The sequence below is a fragment of the Boleophthalmus pectinirostris genome, unplaced genomic scaffold (assembly GCF_026225935.1).
Source record: "Boleophthalmus pectinirostris isolate CB_2022bp ecotype Guang Dong unplaced genomic scaffold, ASM2622593v1 HiC_scaffold_16, whole genome shotgun sequence".
Taxonomy (NCBI): Eukaryota; Metazoa; Chordata; class Actinopteri; order Gobiiformes; family Gobiidae; genus Boleophthalmus; species Boleophthalmus pectinirostris.
In genome coordinates, this window is record NW_026571095.1 from 12,914,061 (window position 1) to 12,938,913 (window position 24,853).

General features: G+C 38.3%; 1 protein-coding gene across 5 annotated transcripts; it reads right to left on the reverse strand.

The window, feature by feature from the left end:
• Window positions 1-252: 252 nt before the first annotated feature.
• Window positions 253-24,174, reverse strand: LOC110157254 (5'-AMP-activated protein kinase subunit gamma-2-like). Of its 5 annotated transcripts, none has more exons than XR_008631875.1 (16): window positions 23,951-24,174; window positions 20,570-20,632; window positions 18,141-18,405; window positions 9,166-9,380; window positions 6,516-6,567; window positions 5,966-6,072; window positions 5,541-5,622; window positions 4,726-4,784; window positions 4,585-4,630; window positions 4,457-4,511; window positions 4,076-4,202; window positions 3,801-3,966; window positions 3,688-3,725; window positions 3,260-3,406; window positions 3,009-3,188; window positions 253-1,962 (listed from the first exon to the last, which is right to left on the reverse strand). XR_008631875.1 is itself a non-coding variant. In XM_055151532.1 (16 exons), the coding sequence occupies exons 1-16, from the start codon at window positions 24,032-24,034 to the stop codon at window positions 1,931-1,933; spliced, it is 1,632 nt and encodes a 543-aa protein (XP_055007507.1). In that variant the 5' UTR covers window positions 24,035-24,172; the 3' UTR covers window positions 253-1,930. The 5 variants fall into 5 exon arrangements, 4 of the variants coding, with proteins under 4 accessions (XP_055007507.1, XP_055007508.1, XP_055007510.1 ...); XM_055151532.1 differs by having other exon boundaries at window positions 3,095-3,188; window positions 23,951-24,172; XM_055151533.1 differs by lacking the exons at window positions 18,141-18,405; window positions 20,570-20,632; window positions 23,951-24,174 and adding an exon at window positions 14,750-15,428 and having other exon boundaries at window positions 3,095-3,188.
• Between the last annotated feature and the right edge of the window lie 679 nt (window positions 24,175-24,853).

Here is a 24,853-nt window from a genome sequence, read left to right on the forward strand (position 1 = left end):
AAAGGTAAAAGGTAGCTGTTAACTTGAAAACTACTACTACATGACATCACAAGGTGGAACAGAGCATTTTGAGCTTTGGAGATGTAGACACACTTATAATAAAAGCTTACTCAAACATGTGTGAATGAAGCAAAACGCGACTCAAGGCATGTTTTTGATGAGGTAACATTGTAACATGACTTGGAGCTCACAAGAGTCAATTTTGTTTAATGTAGGACCTTTCAGAAGTAGTAATCCCACACAAAACTCAAGTACATTCAGTGTCTGTTTATTTTTCCGCTGCCAGAAAAATCATAAGTCAAACAAAACATTCATACGGCTTAAGTGTCATTTTTCATGCTTGCTTTACAGTACATTGGTTGAAAGTTTCTTTGAATTACTTTGTACAGTGTATTTACAAAAGGATAACATTAAAGCTGTAATCTTTAAACATTCATAAAAATAAAGCTTTCTGCAACATTTTAACCCAAAACAATCCTATTTACAGTCCAAGGAAGAGATGAGCTCTGTGATAAGACACACATTTCCATTTCTGTTACAAGATCAGGGACAATGGTCTCAAACAGTGAAAAATACCTCATTTATATAAAGCTTTACCGATAGTGTCCATTTTTTATTAGTCAAAGATGGTACCAGCTGAGAATATTAATTTGCATATAAATAAAGGTAACATTCCCCATCTAATATCTGCATTATACACATTCATTTGTTCCAAAATAAAACTAAAATCATTGCACCAATTTGACAAAAGATAAATATCAATACTGTTGGTGTGAAATGGGGGCAGCTTAAACCAAGGCACAAATAAAAACTGCTCCATAGGGCCACATTCATCAAATAGGCACAGGGACTTCAAAATACATGGATGGAGACAGTGATGCCAATAGGAATGAACACTCCAAGAAATTAGGCCGCAGTTCGATTTGCTTTGTTGCATATTTAAACACATCGAATTGTTCACGTTGAGTTTGTAGTACCTCTAATTCCAAGTCCCTGGCCCTATAAGTTTGAGAGGCCCTGCCATAGACAGCTATTTGCCAGGTAAAGCGTAATTTCCATCTGTTTCATTGATATCCAACTGGCAACATATGAACAAAAATCAGCAGCAGAGGAAAAACCAACAACATAATTCTCTCCATAGCCCTCATTAATTATACCCGTCTTAACTCGCCCCGCCTTCCCCGGGGGGGTGTATGCATATCTATGGTCTAGTTCATTCCAAGTACAGTCATAGACTGTAGGGTTCAGTTTGGTACAGCCCAAATCAACCCGAGCCTCATGAGCTGGCATTTTCAATGTCTGTACAAGATAAAGATAGCAGCACTAGAGGTGTACATTAGAAATTATATAAACCAAAGACAGCCCAGCCACAAGGGGTCACCAGACTTTTATAGATGCTACTGATGTTCTGTTCTAGACACACTAAGCCAAAAAGTTTAAAAAAATGAAAAGGGTTAGACAGTACCAAGTTACAATGAACATTTCAAAAATATAAAAGATGGCTAAGCCAGCATGGCTTGAGGAAATGGATTCTATATTCTATAGTCTATCATTCTTCTCTTACAGCATTTTTCTTATCTAATATATCATTTTCCAAGAGCAACTAAACCTCATCTGTACAACACAGTATTATTTTGGTATAAAAGTGGACCTTGCCAAACGAGCCCCCTCATAGCACGCTGAGCCCTTGTGTGATCCAGTGTGGCCTATGTACAGTATATACAGTATACTGTCTGCATGTGTATCAGTGTCCAAACAGGACTATCTCCAGTGCAGGAACACCTCTTCTTAACTAACTCTTTGGTTTCCCAGCCTCTATAGTGCATTTCAGTGTTGCAGGCACCTTCGGGCTGTCCAGTTTCTGCTCAGCCTCTAGCTCCCAAAAACAACCTTCGATCATCAGTTCTCCCACCATGTCAGTTGGTGCAGCTCATTCCGTTACAGTCTCCTCCTTACGTACATCTGCAAAATATAAATATTATATGTCAGACAAGTAAGATACAATCCAATATAAACCAAAAATTTTTTATTTATTTTTATAAAACAAAAATACAAGATATTGCCTGTAGGCTATCTCAAAGTAAGGTTAAGAGATATAAGATTAGGCATTCCTTTTGATGCAGTAAAAACATCCCAGCTGGATTTGGACCCCGGCTGACAAGTGATTAGTCTGACATGCACTTAGTAAACAGTATGAACCACAATCAAACACCAAAGACCAACTTCACTGGTTCATTAATATGGCACTCCCAAAGAAGAATTTTACTGGCATCCTTAAAAGTTTTTTTTTTTTTTTTTCTGTTAAACTTGTTCCTTGTGTGGCTGATAAACTACTGATGTCCAAAGTTGATCCCAGACCTCCCTGGCAGCCATATTAATATGATGTCACTATAGTGTTATGGTTATTGTGAGGAAAAATATCACAATTGAATTATTATCAGCACCATGGCCAAAAAAATAATGATTAAATCCTTGATTTTCTTTCATTCACATCGGCTTGGTCACCATTCCTCTAGTATGTGACCAGCTTTCTGAACTTTTTGAATGAATAAAGTAAGGTTAATATAAACAGTCAGATAGCACTTAACTGTTGAAGCATATATTGGACATAAATTATTTTTGTTTCAAAATTGTTAAAATTTTTTATTTGTTATAATGCTCATATTGTGTTCTGGACAATCAAAATTATCAATTAACTGTGAATAAACTGAGATGCCCTAGACAAATTTACTGTCAGTTACTGAATTGTATATCCAGAATTTATTATTTGTCATAAAGATCTACTCCTAGTATTGAATTTATTCATTTCAATAACCCCATCCTTGAGTTAAAAACAGAAACTCTGCAAAGTCCTATTAAACATTCCAATCAATATCTTTAAGCCTGCTGCCTGTCAGTGATGTCGTCCCTAAAATGATATCGTGTAGATCTTGACAGTGCACCCCGCAGCAGGGCAAACCTGCAGGCAGACAGCATGCTCTCTCACAGCCGGAGGCCATGTGTCCTACCTGGGCCGGGGCTATGGGGCAGGGTGGGGGGAGAGCTCAGTGTCCGGGGTGGAGGGGGGTGGGGTGTCAGTGCTGAGCATCTATACCTGCCGGGCTGAGCACCAGGGCCTGGAGGATGTCCGACAGGGAGATGATGCCCTCGATGTTGGAGTGTTCATCCACCACCACCAGCCGATGCACCTGCCACATGCAGAAGACAGATGAGCTTCTGGCTTATTCGTAGTGTTTAATAAATCATGATGGATGCTCACTTCAGCTTTGACTATTCTGTCCACAATGGTGTCCAATGTCTCCATCCTATGGCACTTGACGACTCCTTCAAAGTACTGGGAGCGGTGTTTTAAAGCCTGGGTAACTGTGATGTCAAGGTTGTTGTAGGTTTTCTCAGCAGCCAGATTCTGAACAAATATCCATCCATTAATGAACATGCATTCAAAATCTGCTGGTTTTGGGGGGGTTTGTGGACTGAGAGGGCAGCTTTTTTATTTATTTTTTTACCTCCCAGTTCATCGAAGTGCTAAAATGGAATACAATACACTAGTGTTGTATACGTGCTTCAAGACAAGAATGTGCCACCAGGAAAATCATTTAAAATATTAAATTCCTGTATTACTGACACCTTAGCAACAACAGTAGCCTAATTTTAAAATAAAACAGTATACTTCAAAATGAAACTTACAATGACATCAAACTTGGAGTAAATGTCCACGACCTTTCCTATAAACAAATGAGATTTTAGAAGAGTCATAGCTAATAAGAGCAGAAGAGTCTATGGTCGAGACTAGGCCTTACCCGCATCATCGACCACAGGCAGTGCAGACACCCTCCTCTCCACAAAGATGTTAAGTGCTTTGATGATGGGAGTGTCTGGGTGGATGAAAGCAATCTCACGATATGTGCCGATGCCCAATTCTCCCAGAGACTGCTTCATAAAGGCTGGCTTTGGCATTTCGCGCATCTGTAACACATCGAAGAAACGTATTGTTTCATTTCATTAGAATCAAGTTTTTTTCTAGTCACTGACCAGCAGGGGGCAGCAGTTATGCATAATAATGTGGTCAACTTACAAAAAGCTGAAGGAACTTGAGGATCCGTTTGTGCGTGAGAATATAAAGTGCATTCCCAGTGACTGGGTCGATGACAGGCAGACGGTGGATTTTGTTTTTGATGAGTGTGTACACTGCCTCAAAAAGGCTGCAACAACACAAAAATTATAACATGGTCCATGCAGGTGGACCATATTTTTGTAATTTTGGTTAATGAGTCATTTAAAATCTATTTAAGATTTGCAGTAAAATACAAAGCAAAAAAGAAAATATGGCCAATGCCTACAGTGCTTGTTAGGTTTTGCGATTTCATATATTTTAATGACTTTTAGTAACTCACAGACACCCTAAATACACAGCCTAAACATGTACATGACTTAAGATTAGCTATGTTAAACATACCTTGCATCAGGAGATATGTTGACCAATGGTTTGAATGTTGCTTGAAGGTAAACCTCTGTGGAGAAATAACATTGAACAGAAAATGTCTATTGCAAATGGATCTTTCTTGTAGTTAGCGCGATCCTTACCTCTCCACGTCTCGAGCTTATGTTCCTCTAATTCATATATTTGCACCTGAGACAAAAATATAAAAACACATTTAATTTTAGTATTTTTTTTTTTTTTTTATGAAGTTAACAAGTGATAACACAGCAAAAGCATTTACCTACCAATGGGGACTTATAGTACCGGTGTAGTATAATGATGAAGTCTGTGATTGTCAGCATTCCTGAGAACAATAACCAGAGAAAGATCAGACAAAAGGTCACCGTTTGAACAGGCCTTAGACAGTTGTGTGTAGTAGAGCCAGAGTGTTACAGCTGGGGTGTGGCACAGGCACCACTTCATTCACTGCCCCCATGTTTTTTCCTCACACAGCTCCACATCTATAATTCATCACTGACTGACTTGCAATAAACTCCACAAAGCAAATCAAGCTGTGGCTACAATGTCAATGTCACAGGTTTGGCTTTGACATACTAAAAAATAACCAAAGTTTTCCAGTAGATGTCCACACGATAAATACTGACCCCAAAAATATATTGTTCCAGCCACCATATACTGAACGATAAGTCGATATAGTAATTATCGTGATAGGTCTTTTGACTTGTTCTGCTTAACTTAAGAGTCTGCAGAGAAAACTCAAGTCTTCAACATCAGAGTCGTTACTAGGCTTAATGGCTTATGACAGCTATGAGTTCTGCTCAATATAGCACTGGGCTCCACCAAGGGCAACCACAAGCATTAAAAAGTAAATTTCTCTCTATGTTAAATTTGAAGTAATAAGAACAAAGCAAAGGCATTTTATGATCACAGATTGAAAAAAATATACCGTATATTGTTTATCATAAAGTTCTAAACGTGGAAAACTACAACAAAGCAAACTGTGATCTAGCTCAATAATATCTTATCCATACCATAGGGGAAGCTTAGTGACAAAAAATGTAATAATTCAGAAACAACTGAAGATAGTTGCTGCTCTTACCCACAAAACTTTGCTTCTCTGTGTCCCATAGAGGAGCGGCTCGTACCCCATTTGCGACTAGAGCAAAGAATGCCTTTTTAACCTGTAAACAAACAATGTTTTAGTTTCTTAGATACAAATGTCTCTTCACACAAGAAAAATAAATTTTCCTGCATAAAGATTTGATCAGGTCTGAAATTCTGAAAGAATTCTGCCCAAACGCTTCTGTGAATTTAGAGGCTAAAAATTCACACATCAAAGACTTGTACCAGGTTATTGTTTAACAGCTTTAAGACATCTGCATACAACCCACTCTGATATACAAATACTCTACCCTCTTTATGAAACATTAACTTGAATTCTACTGGTTCTCACACAAATTTACACGTAACAGTCTCAGACATATGAAAAGCAATTAGAAAATGAAGACAAAGGCAAATACTAACTTGGAGAGCTGTATCAAAGACGACCAGCTTGGAACTTGTGGGAACAATGTCGTAGCACTTATGGGATTTCATAAAGCGCATGTAAATATCACTTTCTGGTTCAGCAGCTGGAAAACAAACCAAACAGAAATCTCACAGGAAAGCCATAATGAGAGCTGGAAAATAACCCCCCCCCCTCCCAAACAACCATTAAGCTCTGGATCTAGTGCTGCAGAGTTTAACTGGGAGAATGGCTCTGCGCAAGTACAGGTAGTACTGCAATCTGCAGTCATGAAGAGAGACTTTTGTGATTTTTGTTATTTGTTTTGGATCATTGAACCCAAGTATGTATCTACAATAGCAATTCAGTTATTCAATATCTGAGACAAAATGTGAGTTATGATTTCATAAACCATTAATAAAGACTGTGGGGAGACAGATCTGAGAAATGAACACTGGTTAATGTGACTAGATGATAGAGAGAGACATACAGTGTAGCTCAATGACTTTAACTCTTTGATTTGCTGACATCATGGAATCGCGTTTATGTTGCGCCCAAAACGGCACTTACCATCATCATCGAGTTCAAGTTTCTCCAGCATGCCTTCGAACAGACCGTATACCTGCGGACAGAAGGAGGCACGTTTGTAGTTTGGACAGTACGGGACCAGGCACAGCGCTGTCAACGCACGAGCAGCACGACAAAGTTTCCTGCAAACTGTTACTGAGCCGAGGGTGAAGCGACTTTCTCCGCGACCAGACCGCGAGACGTGCGCACCGCGCGGAGCAGACGCACGACTCTACGCCTTTGGACTTTACAGAGCAAACAATTCTTGGCCTATTTTCCTTAATTTACAAAGGCAACAAAAATCCAGAGGAGCAGTGGCGCAACATTAGCGTCATTATTATTAGACTGCGCACCCCTTTAAGGGAGAGAGTGGAACAGTCCTGATCCAATGGCTGCAGCAGGGGGAAGCAAAACAAGCGTACGGCTCCTGTACCGGCGTGTTTCAATTAATCCTCCTACAATGAAACACACGGAGCATTGTTGGAGCACTAATCCGACAAAAAGCACTCACCACGGCGCGACAAGTTCACGTGGAGGTTGTGAAAAAAGCAGGAAGTTACACGCGCTGGAGACACCCCTCAAAAGCACAACAAACTGGACACCCTCCTCACCATATTAGGAAATCCCCACGTTGCTTAGCAGCAAGAAGCTGGGGATGCCTTATCAGATCATTACAGTCAAATGTACTACGACCAAGACATGTAACACGACACTGGTACAAAGAATCCTGTGAGGCACTGCATAGGCAAAAATAAATTCAGACATCTTAGTTGCAACATATTTACATCCCTAAATAAATGCTGTGTCATGTTGAGATGTGTATTTGCATATACTGTAATTTGCCTGTTGCTATACCATTTCCCTTGGTTCCTCATTTGCAAACCAGCGCAGCAGTATGGAAAAGCCTGTGCCTCAGTTTTCGAATGCTAAACAGTCCCTGGTGTCGTCCTGTGATGGTGACACAGCGATTCTCAGGCCAAAAAGCAGCCAGCGCGCTCATAAATCTGTTCTGCTGCATCACAGTGGGACCATAGCTCTGCAAACTCACACCAACACGGCCAATAAACAAAGTGGTTTTATTCAAATACAACTGAAGGATTATTCAGAGCTGAGTCTTGATGGGAGAGGAGCAAAGGGCCATTATTCACCAGCCACAATCTTGTCCTTGGTGTTAATATCACCAGAGTACTATGTTAGTGATGAAATATTGATCTGTCCTCACTGGCTTCAGTCCACCATCACTCAGAGCTGACACACCACGACAGCTCTACAGATAATTATTCATTAAAATACCAGAGAGATGCTTGGAGAACGGGGACATAGCTCCTGTAGGCAACTAAAAGTAAAGAGTGAAGCTGCATGATATTAAAACCATAACACTGATATTTTTGATGGAGTTTTCAATTCCATTTGACAGTTAAAGTGCCATGCCACTGTTTAAACATCATTATAATTATAACAAATAATATTTTGAAAAGTGTATGCCACAGAAAGAAAGATGGATACAAAATATATAAAACAAAGTTAATATTAAACACCTCACATCACCACAGGCTCCCTTTTCCTGCTGTGCAATCGAAGGAACTCAAGTCTTTTTAAACAGCAGGCGAATAGACGCAGTGCACCATTGGATCAAAGACACTGCCCCATTTTAAGAATTCACAGACTACTGCAATTCTTCACCTCAAGGTCATCCCAGTCAATGCCACACTCATCCTAAAGCTGCAAACTATGCAAATCACCTCTGGACCGGTTTTCTATGCACCATGCAAAATCTCTCAGGAGGGCTAGCTGAGGAGTTTTGTAAAACTATCTTGAAAATGTAATATTAAATTGAAAATGTAATATTAATTGAAATAGCCGTTTTGAATGAAGCTAAATTTGAATATTGTGTATGGCTGCTTTCACACTTGTCGCCCCAGGTTTAGTTGTGATGGTTCAGACCTGGTGTAGGTTTCTTCTAGCCCTAGGTTAGATCTAGTTTATTATAACTTTTGCCAATTACGATAATTCACTTGTACAATAATATCAATACTATAACATCTAGCAGTACTTAGTTCAAAGTCAAAAGTATAACTTGTGTCCATTGCTGGATTTCAGATTTCAGATAGATAGAATAATAATTAATACACATGGGAGGCAGATAAAAGGAATATTAATACAACGTTTTTTTGTAGTAATACAGGAAGTTAATGTGTTTAGTCACTTACAGAAATAATCAGATTCAACATTTGTGATTTTACTTTTTGGATATTTAATTGCAAAAGACAGTGTTATCAAATTGTGTTTTTCAGATTCTAAAATGAGATGATTTCATACTCCCAGATGAGGGGCAAGAGCCTGTTTTCCCTATTGATTACATTGTACTTTGAAATAAAATATCTAAAAAGGTGAATTAACAAATGTTGAACCTGGTCATTTCGATTACTGACCTATCATGAGACCCAAGAACTCACTGTAGGAGCAGGAAAATCAGCATTTTAACAATATTAATTTGGCTGCCCCCATCTATATTAAATATTAGTGGTCTATAGAATGTTGTTGACATCATCTAAAACCCAGCAGGAAAAATGTCTCTTGCCCCCCACCTGGAAGTACGACATCATCACATTATAAAATCTGAAATAATAATAATGTTGTGTGTAGGACCCACTTGTTGTGAGGTAGAATATGATAAAGAAATCGGCGGTTTGGAGGAGGGGGGGAGGCTGAGGCGTTGTCCCGTGTCAGGGGGGTTGGAGAGGGAGCGAAAGCGTGTGGTAGGCTCCAGTCTCTCTGGGCTTGGTCCACTTGGCGTCGACTCCGGGGTGAAGATGGGCTGACTAGATGCTTGTGTGGGGGTGGCAGGGGGTGTGGAGATACCGGAAGCTACAGAAAAGAGAAAAAAAAAGATTTCAGAGTGTACAACGAAGGAAAACTAAAACTGTGTTCAGACTGTGTTCACAAAAGTAATTAATCATATATGGCAGCTGAAATGTACAAATCCACATTGAATTTCGGTGAGAATTTCGGTTTAAGGGCCACATATTAATTGTTAACTAAGTGGTAACTGGTACATTAGTCAATTAGCTGCTACTTCGCTATTAGTTGGTATTTCTCAAACACATATTCATACTTATGAAGATTTTACTGTATAAAATTGTAATTTATTGTAATTTCCACTTTGTTAATGTGAAGAAAATAGTTAAAAGCGTAATATTTGTAAGACAAAAATGCACTGAAAGTACTTTATAAATACTAACAAAGATGTAATTCAGCACTTATTATGCATTTTACTCTTAGATAGCTATTACTATGTCTATAAACTACCGCAGCGTTACCAGAATTTATTATTAGTGGGATGAGGTAGTCTGTGAAAAGGCAAAAAAAGGGTTGAATTTTCTAGCCCTGCCAACAAAAAACTATTCTGAAAATCTTATGAAATGTATATTATATTACAAGTTGTATTGTGAGTGCTGAAATCTTAGAAGGCTTCAAGGTGGCAGTGCATTGTCTGCGTTGAGATAGCATTAATCTTGTGCCATGTTGTATTACAGTGGGAATGTGTAGCAGGTCATAAGGCCTGACAGGCGTTATAGATGACAGAGCCCTGGCCTCAGTGCTGCTGATGACAGAAGAGATGTCCCCACAGAAGCACAGGACAAAGCAAATATGAACCACCCACACACAGAGTTTATAGGCTCACTCTATAAATCTCACAGTCATTTGGTTATAATACAGTGTTTGCTATAAGTCTACCATCTTCCGCTTAACTTCCAAATATGAGCTTCTGTGGTCAGTATCAGTCATTTAAATATAGTATTATTTAAAGATCAAGTAAAGTGCTGAAACAGATAGAACTTCAGATATTTATTAGATTTTCAATTTATTTTTATAGACAAGAACAGGAACCTCATGCCTATGGAACAGTCAACCAGTTTACACAGTGCAACAAAAGAAAATTATGTAATATGGGATGACCTGTGATGATCATAGCAAGATAAAACGCATTAGTCAGAACAGGCTAAACCAAGAATAGATTTGAATACTGTCAGAATGATATCTGTGAAACAATTGTTTTTATTTCCTGCAATATAAGATGGTGTTGCAAAATGTAAAGAGGCAGATAAATCTTTATAAAGAGATCTGAGAAGTTTAATCGCCTTTTAACACTCCTAACTGTGGTTTCTTTAAACTTGGTGTGGGCTCCGGCCGCTCAGTGGGGGTGATCTGGGTCAGAAGTGGGAGTGAGAGCTCCCCTTACATCGACATGGGTGACCTTAAGCAATGTCACAACCCGGCTAGCTGCAACCAAATAAAACATTTAAATACAAAATATAGTAGTCATTTCCATTTGATCACGGCCCATACAACCAAAAGTCAGGTGTATTTACATATCTGGTGGTGTTGGGATGCAGCTTGGGCACGCTCTCACATGACAGCTCTTCATGGCTGACGTCACAACCTTACACTGGACATATTTCTATGGCCAGACATGGACAGGCTGCTGTGATGTGGGGCAAATGTTTCACATTACGCACCGCACATCATGGGACTCCCAGTTGACTCTTATCATGTCAGATGTGAGAAAGGGTGAGAAACTGTCACCGGAGAAAACTGACTATACAGCTTATTTAACAGTGCAATAGTTCTTTACTGTAATGTACTGAAGTGTACCGTTTATAGTGCTATTTTTTTTTTATAGTGTCACAATACCAACATTTCAAACTATATTTCAATATTAAGGAATAGACTTAGTATTTTCTTTGATATTACCTTGTGGCCTTATATTTGTGTAATCCCTCAATTGTCCAAGTAGGTTCCATAGTGGTCCATGGACATATACTAGTTTATGTAGTCTTATAGTTCTGGGACAGCTGAAAATCATTCTAAAGCTATTCAAGAATGTTCCTTTTTTAGTACAGATACCTGCTCAAATGAGTATGTAGTTTTCATGCTAGTTTTAGTACTGATAAGTGTCAGATTTTCAGTATTTTTGACAATCGTAATTGTGTAAATTTACCATAATTTCTTTTATGAATTTAATTGATTTGACACTGTAACATACTTTAACTTGATCATTTGGTTTCAGAACAATAACAAAAATTAAGTAAAACATAATTTATAGTATTTAATCTTCTGCCTCAGTGGGAAGTGTAGCCATTTAAAGAGCCCAAGTAACCTTATTTTCTGATATATATTATAATGCTGTTTCCTCATCAAAAACATATCTGGAGTTGCGTTTTCTTTCATTCTCACATACTTAATACACAAATCCTGCATATTTCTGTTCCACCTTGTCATGTCATATGGTAATACAGGAAATGCTCCACTGTAGTTTTGTAAATCTCCATACACCTTCACTAGAATCATTTGGATAATTTCAGCCCTGGAATGTTTTTATCTCTACTGAACATGAGGTAAAATGTAGCTATTAACTTGAAAATTACCACTTCATGACATCACAAGGTGGAACAGAGCATTTTGAGCTTTGGAGATATAGACAGACTAATAATGCAGGATTACTGAGTTACTCATTTGCACAATATCGCACCTTTAAATTATGCTAAAAAATAATATGTGCAAGCAAGTGACGTGATATGGACTTGATTTTGCACCTAATGATATTATGTAATGAGATTATTTTGAATTCTGAAATGACACAGCAAAAAAGCCAGATTGCACCCTATAGAACTTTTTCGATGGCTGCACTACACTGCACAGATCTGTCGGAATCAGTTATCGGCGAGAGTGGTTGGCGAAGCGTGTTGGCGGACATTTTTCTTGGGGGGGCTGCTCCTGACATTTGGTTGGCACAGAGCCGCCCTCTTTGGCATGCCTCGCTTTCTCTGTGTAGGTCTTCTTATTTTAGCTGCGCTGCTGAGGCACATTCCACAGCAGCAGATAAGAGTAGAAGTGAGCCCTCTGCACTGTGTGGGTATAAGGGGACGGCCTGACACCACCCAGGAAACAGGAAGTATGGTCCAGCAGGGGGACTGACCCGGACACTTACTGACAATTTTTTTAAATTTTTTATTTAAAGGTGCATTAACTTTTCTGGTGAAGGGTGCTTCAAATGCTTTTCTTCATGGAGATGGTATTGCTTTGTCTGGAATGTTTCACAATATAACATTAAACTTTTATATCTTTAGGGAGACCAGAACAGACAAGTTTTTCTAGGTATTTGAGAGCTATAAAACCATCTGTAATTTAATAAATGTAAGGTGTAGCTGTTTAATGTCATACTGTGGAACATTCCAGAAAGAGCATTGACATATTCATAGAAATACGCTTGTGACGGAACCCCAACCAATAAGTTACACAGTGCACCTTTAACCTTTATTTAACCAGGAAAGTCTATGGCAGTGTGTTAGGTCATAACATGAGGCCAGGGAGGTTTAACTGACATACAGAGTACATTTTTCTTTAGTTTTTTTGTATGCCAAAGTTTATTTTTATTCAACATATTTTAATGCATGCTCTTATTTTTTTTATTTATCAAGTTTATATGATTATTCTTTGTTTTATGCTACTCTGTAACACTAAAGCATGTTTCTAGTTTGTGACAATGGCAATAAAACTTCTGATTCCAGTTTTATTAGTAACATTGTACTCTAAAATGTAATGTCCCTCTGGATCAAACAGTTATATCAATATAACAATCAGTTATCAAGTGCTACTATAAATAGAATTCAAAAAGACTTTATGATATCATGAAGGGAATCTCCAGAAGAAAAAAAAAAAATCAATAAGTCCCAGTTCAATTCTGCACATAGACTTTGCACTCTTGGCTCTTGGTTTCAATAATTGTATTGACATAATTATTATTGTTGCAATAATGAATGAGTAGTGTTATGTGTAATGACTCTAATAAAATATGAATTACTCAATTGAATGAAATGGGCTTTCATGTGTACCAGCAACTGTATAAAGCAAAGGTTTGTCAAACTGATTTGGCATAAAATAATAAGTGTCAAAATGACATGGAAAAAATACATATCCTGTGTGTAAAATGTATATAATTAAAAGTCAATAATTATACTGTATATATTTTGTCATGTATTGAAGTTAACAAAACTAGTGTTGAAAAAAAGTGTTGATGCTGCCATACAAATTTATAGCTGGAGCTGATTTAATAATGGCAGCATTGAGAAGCTTTCCGCTGCCTCCATTAAATCAGATGAGAGTGGAGCGCCGGGGAACTGGCTGTGTATTTAGTCATGAGGGGCTTGACGTCAGAGAGACACTGAGGTGACTGCGAGCTCGGTGGACGCACTGTTACTCTCTCCATCTGTGGCCAATATGTAACGTGATAAATCACTACTGGGCTATGTTTGTGTATGGGTTCTGGTTAAAACTGGTGTAACTACAATGAGGCAACACAGTGCAGGAGAGGTGACAAGACACGGGGCCACTGACCTCAATTAGTGACTAGTTTGTAAAATTCAATGTTTCTATGGGACGGTGGCCAATATAGTTTAGTACACACCATCAAAATACTTGTTTGGAAGAGTAGTCAAACTAGATTAAGTACATCTGGTGATAAAATAAAAATAAAATAAATGTGCAATGTGACTTTCAAAAATAATATTTCTGCATGTGAAATTTTTTGATGACAACATCCTCCCCAAGCCAGGAAACAGTGAGAAATGTAAAAAGTCTCCAACGGATCAAGGGATTTATGTAACGGTCAACATGTCGCCACATCGTTCACTACCTTTATGATGATCTCTTGGTTTGTCCCAGCACAGCTCAAGTTCATGCCCTAAACTTATACACAGTAAAGTCAATGACAGATCAGCCTCAACAAGCTAATACCATATATTTCATTATTACATTCTGTTAGCTCAATCATGATTATAGTATAGTTTAGGGCAAGTACTTTGATTTGACCATATTCTGTCTAGGGAGATTAACTGTGAAGTCTGATTACTATTACATTCGCAATTTAGAGTCAGTTAGTATAAACTTTAATATTTGAGGAACAAACAGCTACCTAAAATTACAACCATTTGGTCAAAAACTTGAAGTTAAAAAAGTACGGCTGGTCTCAGTGTACAGAGTTACCCTTGTGTAGCACCTAGCTTCAGCACTTTTCAACTTAGAGAGGGAATACATTGCAAGCATGTGTGAAATAGGAGACCAACCACATACATACAGGCAACCTAAGGCCAAGGCAAATGACAATCAAAGCCACCGTAGCTGAACTAAGACCACTTTGCTAACACATGCAACTTTAGCAGCACTATAGGACTTACTACCAGCGAGACATGATGACTCCGACTGCTGTCTACCTCCTAGCCCATCTTGCTCCTTGCGTTTCTTGCTCCTCCTCAGGCTGCCAAACCTTTTCATGGGGGTCAGTGGGTGGTCGGTTCGATAGAAAATTTGACCATGACCATAAGAATAAAAAGTGTAACCTAAAAAGTTACTTCATGCTGAGAAAAATGCTGTTTACAAATAATGTTACTTTAAAAATACTGCAAGGAAATCTGTGTAAACTCCAAGCTGATCATCAAGTATGGTCCAGCACTTCCAGTTATGCAAAAAAGGCAAGAGAGATATAAAACAAGTCCTCAAAATTATTAAGAAGTTTGCTGGAGAGAGATATCCTTTAGGAAGAACATAGTGTAAACAAAGTATGTAACTTTTATATTGAATAGAATGGCATCAAATTGTTGAGTTTCTTCCTGTTGACAAAAGTGATGCAAATGAGAAGCAAGTCGGGCTTTGCTGGCTCTTCCCTTTGCGGAACTGCTACTGTAAATTGTCAGGTGCAGCTGAGGGTGGTGTTTCTTTAATATAGCAAGCCTGTCAGCAGCCTGTAAAAGGAGGCTAGTCTCTGAGGAACGCGTCCTGATTGGTTGAAGCTTCCTTTCAACCCCGCCCCCACTTGCCCTGCCTTCCTTCTTTTAACTCCGAGCAGCAGATTCAGCACAGCAACATCTGTCCCACTCTGTCTCCAGGCGGTGAAATGTATAGGCTAAAGCACTCCCCAGTTTGTAGCGTTGTGGCTGATGCAAATGCTAAAACTTGATTGGTTCCACTGGTACCTACTTCCGCTGTTTTAAGTGGGCTGACATTTGAGAGGGACAGTCCCGTGTGCGGTCAGCTGATCAAGAAGGCTTCCACTTGCATCATGTCCCCTGAACAGATGAGAGCTCCAGGTTTAGCCTGCGCCATGAATGAACAAGTTATGTAATGGAGCAGTTCAGTGAGTCAGAGGAAGTAAAATAATCATTAAGTAAATATGGTATAGACATTCAATATAAAAGGTGTAAACAAAAGTATTAAATAACTGATAATGTACTTAACACAGTGAGGGCAAGCAGATTCATTCAGACTAGTTGTGGCTGGCTACATGGAAAATTTAACCTTGACTAGCCTGCAAGCTCTGCTATTATAGACTGATTGACTACACAGATTTTAAATGAAGTTTGCAACAGGTGGAGTTCACATGACATGAAACATTGTACAACGAATATAGTTTAAAACTGAGCTGGAGGAGAGGTCAGAATTCTGTGGTGAAATTTGCTGTATCACTGTCAGATTACAGATTCACATGAAACAAAAACTGGCACAAAATCTTTTATGTTATCATAAATAAGCAAAAGTTAAATAATTTTTTTCGCAACAGGATCAGAAAGACATGCCATTATTAAACTCCAAAGGCATGATTGTTGTCAGATTAAATATTATCATTAATAATACTGCAGGTTTGTGGACCCAATTCCTAACAAAAATTGATAAGGGTCAACTTTCAAATACTAGAATGTGAAAACAACCAATAGATAGGTAGGTAACAGGGACCTTTTTAGCTAACAGGGAATGACTGGTGGTAGCCTATATTTGGAGTGTTGAAATTATGTGATAGCAAATAACTTTTTAAGAGACATTCAGAAAGTACAAAGATTTAAGTACACACAAAAAGTTGCTGCAGGCTTGTAAAGAGACGATACTCTAGCTAGCTAATATTCCTAATAAATAAATCCAAATAATCCCAAACTCCAACTGTGCCTGACCTTCCCTCATCTATAATGCTTCTTTCCTTCTAAGTAAAAACTCCTCAGTCCTTTTAGGGATGCATTCTATGAATTTGGAAATCAAAACTGCCCAGTTCCTTTTATTTACGGTCAACACACAGCCGCTTAGAGTAGCAACAGAGAGTGAGGAGCGGGAGCCTGCACTTCCAGATAAGGCTAGGAAAGCAGCAGAGACTGACAATGTCCAGGCCAATGGGGAAACCTATGTGAACTAGCAATGTGTGGAGGCATTCTGATCATATTTGTGCACATAAGGAAATATGTGCTTACGCAAAAAGAGGTTTACACTAAATGTTACTGTAATTATAGTAAGCACAAAATATTCATTACATTAAACAACGCTGCAAATGTGGCTACCATATATAAACACTCTACGGTGGCTACTGAACTTCAGAAGCTGTAAAGACATCTGAGACTGTAGCACCGCCTAGTGGTAGAGGCAGAGCACATACAAAAACAACCTGTGATTACAGCAGAGCATGGGTTTAGGGGGGAAAAAAACATGTCTACTGTATATTTATATTAATGCTTTCGGATTTTTTAATGTAGAGTGTCTAGAAAGGAGCCTAATAAATAAAATGTATTATTATTATGTCTAATCAGAAAATGGAGTGAACGTAAGCAGTGTCTACAAACACACACACACACACACAAAAATCAGCTCTAAACTGCTATAAACTTATGGCTATTTCATTGGTGTTTTTATGTTGGTGACCATTAATGCTAAACTCTTCCACAGCCTGCAGCCAACTCTGGAAGAAAGTACGGAGAGAGGAAACTAGTTTGAGCCAAAAGCATATGACTCATCTCTAATGTAGCTTTGATTCTGCTGTTGGACAGGCAGGCTGTTGTGTAATAACTTACAACGCAATAAGTTCAAACACGAGACAGCGATGGGAGAGCTATTGCCTGCTGGGGAAGCTTACTGTGAAGTGAAACCTTGTTCTCAACATTTCTATTTTACTTTCTAACATGGACAAAATGATAGTATATCATTGTGAAGTTTTAAAAGGCACAACGGTAAACCTGTTCTTGTTCGGTCCTATCAAGCTGGGGGTCTTCTACATACATTTTTATGGCGGAATATTTCTGTAGTTAACATGGTAACATCATGCAGACATCAGCAAAAGGTTTTAAGATAGTTCTACAAAATGGATTTAAACAGCACAATTTCAGAAGCCTGTAATTATTCATGTTTTGGCATCTTTGCTTTTCAAAAAACATCCATGCTTGTCTTTTAAATGATTACATGTCAATTGTAGGTACAGTAAAACTACTGCAAGATAAATTTACATCTTGCAAATTAACTCCTTTCTTACATTGCAAAATATGCACACCCACACTTCAAATCAATGCTCAAATTCTTTTTTGTGGCTTTAGCACACAAACAGGAAACCCACATGAATCTTCGATAAGAGGTTACTGTGACATTCAAGTCTTCTACTTTTTTTTGGGTCCAATTTTGTACCACCAAATCACTTAGTTTTTTATAATTAAATTTATGGTAATCCACCCTTCAAACTGATGCCTCACAACATTTTGGTACCACTCCGTCTTCCACCCTGACATTTTGAAAAGGCCACATGTTTTTGACCCTTGCACTTACCCTTCTTATTCCTGAAGATCTTGATGCTTGCTGAAGGTGCTGCACTGCTAGATGAACGGAAGATACCACTGAAGCTGAGGCGGCGGGGGGATTTGGGTGACGCCGTGTTGCTGGAGGGGAAGGGGAAAATGCTTCTCGGTGTGAGGGGACCCGTCTTTGGCTGTGCGGGAGCAGACTGGGGGCTAGGGAGAACAGCTGAGGCGTTACCCGGGCAACCAACTGACGGCGACTTGACTGGGCTCGCCGATCTTGTGAGACGTTCTCCCTGGAAAGACAAGACAGAGTTACCCATGTGTGGTTTTGTATACAGTGGTTTTCAGCAGGTTTGTGTGAACGGGTCAGAGGCGATGGAGCAGACATGTGAAATATTCAGAGTGCAATAAATTACTTTATAGCAAATAGGTAGGCAGACTATCAAAACAACTGCGAAGTGTGAGTGTTGTTCTAAAAAATATCAAGTATATTGTTTATAATAAAAAAGAGATAATAAAATATTAACATTTACTTACAACTTAGGATATAAAAGTGATATTTCTGCAACCTCGGGGGTAATATTAGTAAAAAAACTAACACAATTCCATGTATGTTTTTGATGAGGAAACAGCATTATAACATGGCCTTAAAGCTCACAGAAATCAATTTTGTGTATTGTATCTTTTGAATCTAGGATTTACATATTATGATCTACATACATCGTTGTTGTTGTTGCTGCAATATTCAAATAAAAAAGTGAGAGAGAGATTAATTTTTGATCTGCTTATAGCACATTGTGTAGGATGTTAGTTCTCCTTTGTGCCTCATAAACCTGTTTATATAGACTTTATAGAGCTGGTTTCATAGCAGTAGTACAAAGTGCAGCAAAGGTCTAGGTCAGATAAGATAAGCTATACACCATTACTGAAATACTTCTCCTGATCTGACTCTGAAGCTGTGTTGCAAGGCCAATATCTTGTAAACAAACTGAGACCTCCCTATCTATTTGCTCTACATTTACCAAAACAAAACAGCACAGACGCCGGCCAATCTAACTGGAGACAGATGCAGCCTCCACCCACCACAAATCTTTTAACTGTTTATGTACCATCCCAACAAGCACACTACTAGGAATATGCAATGGAAATATTATCATTGCTACCTTAATCTGATAAGGTTGTGTAAAGATGAATAGTTCTTTTCTTATTCTTTTTTACAGCAAGTACAAAATAATTGACATAGTTCTCAAACCACAATAGTAGCAACCGTAGCAATTAGTAGCACCAGGAGTAGTAGTAGCATCCTGAATTTTGCAGTAGCAGTACTAGTGGGAGTGGGAGTAGTACTAGTAGCAGTAGCAGCAGTAGTAGTACCATGAGTAGCAGTAGCAGCAGTGGAAGTAGAAGCTGTTAAAGCAGAAAATAACATAAAAATAGACCCACCATGCCTCCAGCAAGTGCGCAATATAATTGTTTTATGACATCTCTTAAAATGTTCAGATTAAAGCTCCCATATTATACTGTTTTCAGATCTATGTCTATATAGTGTTGTTTCCTCATCAAAAACATACCCGAGGTTGTTTTTTGTTTCATTCACACATATTTAACACACAGATCCTGCATATTTAGGCTGAGTTCTTCTCTCAAACAGGAAACACTCTGTTCCATCTTGTGATGTGTGGTAAAACAATGTGTTTTTAAAATGCATACACCTTCACTAGGCTCATTTGGCTAGCCCTGGGACTGCCGATCCCTGCTGAACAAAAGGTAAAAGGTAGTTGCTAACTTGACAAATAATAAATAATTACTGAAACATGCGTCAACAAAACAAAACACAACTCAAGGTATGTTTAAGATTACGTAATTCTAACAAGCTCACAAGAGTCAATTGTGCGTTAATATAGGACCTTTAAGAGTAAAGTTTGTCTTGCCATTGCTATTGTTAATTGTATCAAGATTAGTTTAGCTTCTGTGTTCTTGTATTCCTTAAAATAACTGACAGATCTCACACTCTGTGTTTAAACCAAGCTCCTGTGAAATCTTCGCAGGCTGGCCCACACCCTTCCCTGTTTGCCAACACTTCATTGCCATTGTGCAACAGTAAATGAGAGGTTTAGCTAGGCTGGTATTTATCAATCTGAATTCTACAACACAGCCTAGCCATAACAAAGAATTTTCACTATAATTGTGTTTTCTCTGAATGAATTAGTGTGTGGCTATGGAGTGCAGTGCGACTGTCAATAGGAAAAAAATCTGTTTCCTGTACATGATGTTCCTATGGCCTAGTGCAGTGGGAGGAATGGAGGTACGAGCCAGTTAAGGTTGGCAAATTACGTTAAATAGCCTTGTTTAATTTCATATTTGGCCAGTTTCTCACCAAAAATCCAAACAGTCAAATGGGCACAATGAAATATACCGCAATTTCCTGCTTTTATGGCGCAAGTTTTTTGTTTTTACCTGAGTGGCACTTTTAGAGGAGCTGCTCGTTTCGGTTTGTGAGAAGCCAAAGGAACCAATGTCCTGCAAGAAAAAGAGAGCAGTAGGCGTTAAAGATGAAGGGATTACCAAATTGGCAAGTCCTATCTGGCCATACCTAGCAAACCTGATTATAACTGCACTAACAAGGTTTAATCTAAAGCTAAACCAAATCTGAACCAGAATCAATGTGCGCCAGGTCAGGATCAGGTGACTTGCCCAAGGAAACAACAACAATATGCACTGGAGGAAGTGAATCTCAACCCTCAGACTTCTGTTTGGGAATACAAAAAAAAGGTTGGCAACCACTGTTCTAGGTCATGGACTTGTACAAACTGTGTCTGCTGATAAAATCTGAAATCAATATAAAAAATAAACTTTGATAAAACAACTGCTGTGCTTGTAGGGTTGCAACTAGAAATTATTTTATTAGACAGATAATTTATATTGAGTCTTTTTAAATACATAATCAACCAAATAAAGGCTGAAATATGGTGACTTAAGGTTCCTAGGGGAGACAATATCTACAAATAAAGTAAAGTCTTACTGATAAAAATCTGAAATTGTTTATTCTTTTTTGACATTTTGTTTCTATTACAGCATTGTCTTTGTTATAAAATGTTTTTTGGTAGGTGTTTTACAGTCTCTATACTTCAAACAAACTTACTTACTCCATTATTTTGATAGTTACTTTCTTTTATAGCCAGTGAGTCACAGTTAGTAGAGTAATCATTACTATTTATATACTAAAATTGTAATCTTACTTTTGATACTAAAGAAAAGGTTTGATAACATGATGATAATAAAAACATTTATTTAGCCAGTAGAATGTGATTTTTAACATTAAAAATAGTGCTTTCTTTTGTATTACCCTGTGACTTCATATCTGTGTAATCCAGTCATCCAGGTAGTATGGGCGTATAATAGTCTGTGGTTTTATACTACATCATTCTAAAGCTATTCAGGAAAAGTTCATTAAGTTTTAGCATTGATTTGTATCTGATTTTTGACAACTTTCGACAACCCTAGTACCTGCACCACATTTTGTGAACCTCTATCCAAACTGGTAATCCATCTGTCTGGTAGATGAGTCAAAAGGACACGGTGAAAGTGAAGTGATTAACACACCGGGCAGATTAGCATACACCCAGGAAGTAGATAAACATGTTCCACCAGCAGCGCAGATGGCCTTGTAACAAAACAGCTCTTCCCCATACCAAAGGGTAACATTAAAGATCGAGTGATATGGCCTCTTTCATGGTCAATACTGATACTGTTTACTTAGAATCCAGAGCAATCAATGGCCAATAAGCCCTGCCTGTATTCTTGGGCTGATATGTAGGGCATATTTTCATTATTTTGCTGAAATCATGTCATTTAAATTTACTAAGAATTCACCCACAGCCCTTTGTTTACCATAAATATATCAGAGAGTTGTGTAATCAAATTTTGTGCATTCATCTCAATTTTTGTGGATTCTTGAGGCAACAGACTGGCCAAAATTAAATCATACAGTGCACCTTTAAATCTCCAGCACAGGCTAATTTTTTTGGTGTTTCACGGTACAGTATTAAACCTTTCTATCTTCATGGAGAAAAAAAACAGACCGAGTTACAGGTCAGATCTGTGCAGAGGCAATCCTACTCACAGTCGTCAGAATGCTTCTCTAGATATTTTTTTAGCTATAAAATCACCTGTAATTGAACAAATGTAAGGTAGAGCTTTTAAATGGCATTCTGTGGAATATTCCAGGTAGAGAAATACATCTCCATAGAAACAAGCAAGTGACGGACTCCAGACCAAAAAGTTACATAGTGCATCTTTAAGGCCGATAGCCGATATGCTAAAAACTGCAAATATCGGCCCTCTGTCTGTATACCTCTTTGTGCCCTCACTGCCACACAAGGTCGCTGACAGCTCATTACACATGCAATTAGGTGAACTTCACGTGTAGGTTTTCCAGGAAAGGGATACCGTATTTTACACAATGGTACCAGAAGGCATCATAGAAATCCAAGACGACGCTTCCCCAAGAGGCTAATGATATTAACTGGCACGGGCCCAGATGAGGTTAGACTCAAAGCAGGACAAAAGTAGAGCAGGCAGTGGATATGGTCTACCAACTAACCTGCATATCTCATTATAAAACAGTAGTAATTAACAGAGAAAATTACTTGTTTGTGCCTGTAGAGAGGTTTGTCCACATTTGACCCATCCTTAAATGACAATGGGGTGGAGTGTCTAGTTTAGGATTAACTCACTTGTATGTCTGAGGTTGAAAAAAGTGTGTATAAAAGGCATTAGAATCAAGATTGGGATTTTTGGATGTTTGAAAAGTAAACATATCGATTGCAAGCTTGGATACATGATTTCATGGAACAACAACATACCAATAAAAATAATCAAACCACATAAATATGCATTATGTAACCTTTCTGCTTGTCTCCATGGAGCTGTTGTTGCTTTGCCTGGAATGATCCACAGTATATGGCATTAAAGATATTTGGCACTGAAAAAAAATCCAAGGTCACCTCCCCACAGACCTCATTGGTGATCTGGTCTTGTGCTATGGAGTGAGTTGGTTCAAGTGACTGGACAGTTTAATCTGACTTTTCACTTATAAAGATGCAGTTTACTAGCATTTGTCTGCAGTAGCTTTTGAGCAAGATCCTAATAATTTTGCCATCTTTTGTCAGTGGCCACACAAGGCCACTTTTTAGTCAATTAACTGATGGACAGGGCTGGTCTATAGTGGGTTAACATTTTCTTTACAGTCATAGATTACACACAACAGTTACAAGTGACCTTAAATTGTCATTATTTACATTTTCTGGGAGTTAGATTTGACTGTTGCATGCATTTTCCTAGATAATGTCATTATTTTGACTTCCATGACAGTGCTTATTTGAATGTATAATAGAGTTAGTGTTGCTTACAGTGGATTTACAGGGCATTTTTACTTAAGAATGCAACAGGACAACTTCTTGCATTCTCATGAAAATTGTTATGATATAAACAGATTTCCTAGAACTTGCACCAAATCCAACTTAAGATGCCCCCAAGTATAAACAGCAACTAAATCTGGGTGGTCAGTAGCATTAAAGTAACCCGTTAGCGTCATTATAATCATATTTTATACTGTTATGTGCAGATTAACATTATAAAGTGGAGAAATAAAACAGAAATGGCAAAAATGATGACTCTTCCATGACATAGCACAAGAGGAGGAACTGTCAGATATCATGATCAAAATTTAGCAACTGTGCTCCTGGCTACAACGAAAACAATCAAAATCATTTAAAGTTCATCAGGTTAAATATGTTTGCATAAAAGATCAAATGAGTTGATACTTCACCGACTCACTGGCATGTTAATCCGTAGACTTCTTTTCCTTTTTGGCATTTTCTTTGAGCTGTCCTTGCTGCTCTCCATCACCGTGCTCCCCATTTTGGCTTTTAAACGTCAATAATATAAATATGTAATAAAAAATAGGAATACTAAATGCTGTTTTCAGATCATCAACAACTACCACCTCCGCCTTCACTTCACTTGCCCCACACTGCTCTACTACGACAACGCGGAGCTGCCTGATTCACCAGGAAGTAGGCTCGGCCGCGCGGGAGGCTGGGCCATGGGCAGGGCAAGGCAAGGCACGCGGAAAAAAATAACAAAAATAAATTACGAAATAAGGGTGCTTCGGACTAACGTGGAAAAATACGGGACAAAATCGCCTTTGTTTAGGTGAGCGATGGAAAAACTTCTACCGTGCATTGCTACCTCTTCAAAGTCAGTAGGTCAGTCTTGCAGTTGTTGCACTACCACATTGCCCCCTTTGGTCCTCTTGTGGACTGAGTGAGAGAACACAAGGGCAGCAAACCAATTAAATTTTCTTAAAACTGCAACCGAACAACATAACACAACTGAGGAGTTTGGCAAAAGAGCTACTCAAATGTGTAGTTTATTGTGCAAAAGTTTAAATGACCAACTCTTAGGCTAAACCTTTGAGTAACGTTTCTTGTAGCAGATATGAATGCATAAATGGTATTACTTAGTCTGGCATGTTTCGTAGTATGGCATTAAATATATCTTTCAAGCTTTTGTTTTGTAAAAAAAAAAAAAAAAAAAAAAAAATTACTCAAAAACATGTATTCTTACCACCAGTGTTGTTGCCCTTCCACAGACCCGACCTGTAATTTGGTGCCACCCACTTGTCTCCATGGCGTTAAGAAACATTTTTGGAAAAGCAATAGCATTTCCATGGAAACA

Bases quoted from the DNA above. Each gene is read 5' to 3' on its own strand.
- LOC110157254 (XM_055151532.1), bottom strand. From the start codon at position 24,034: ATGGGGAGCACGGTGATGGAGAGCAGCAAGGACAGCTCAAAGAAAATG. The intron at 6,073-6,515 runs GTAAGTGCCGTT...TTTGTTTTCCAG, and splicing joins ACTTGAACTCGATGATGATG to CTGCTGAACCAGAAAGTGAT. The intron at 1,963-3,094 runs GTATAGATGCTC...TATATTTTGCAG, and splicing joins CCTGGTGCTCAGCCCGGCAG to ATGTACGTAAGGAGGAGACT.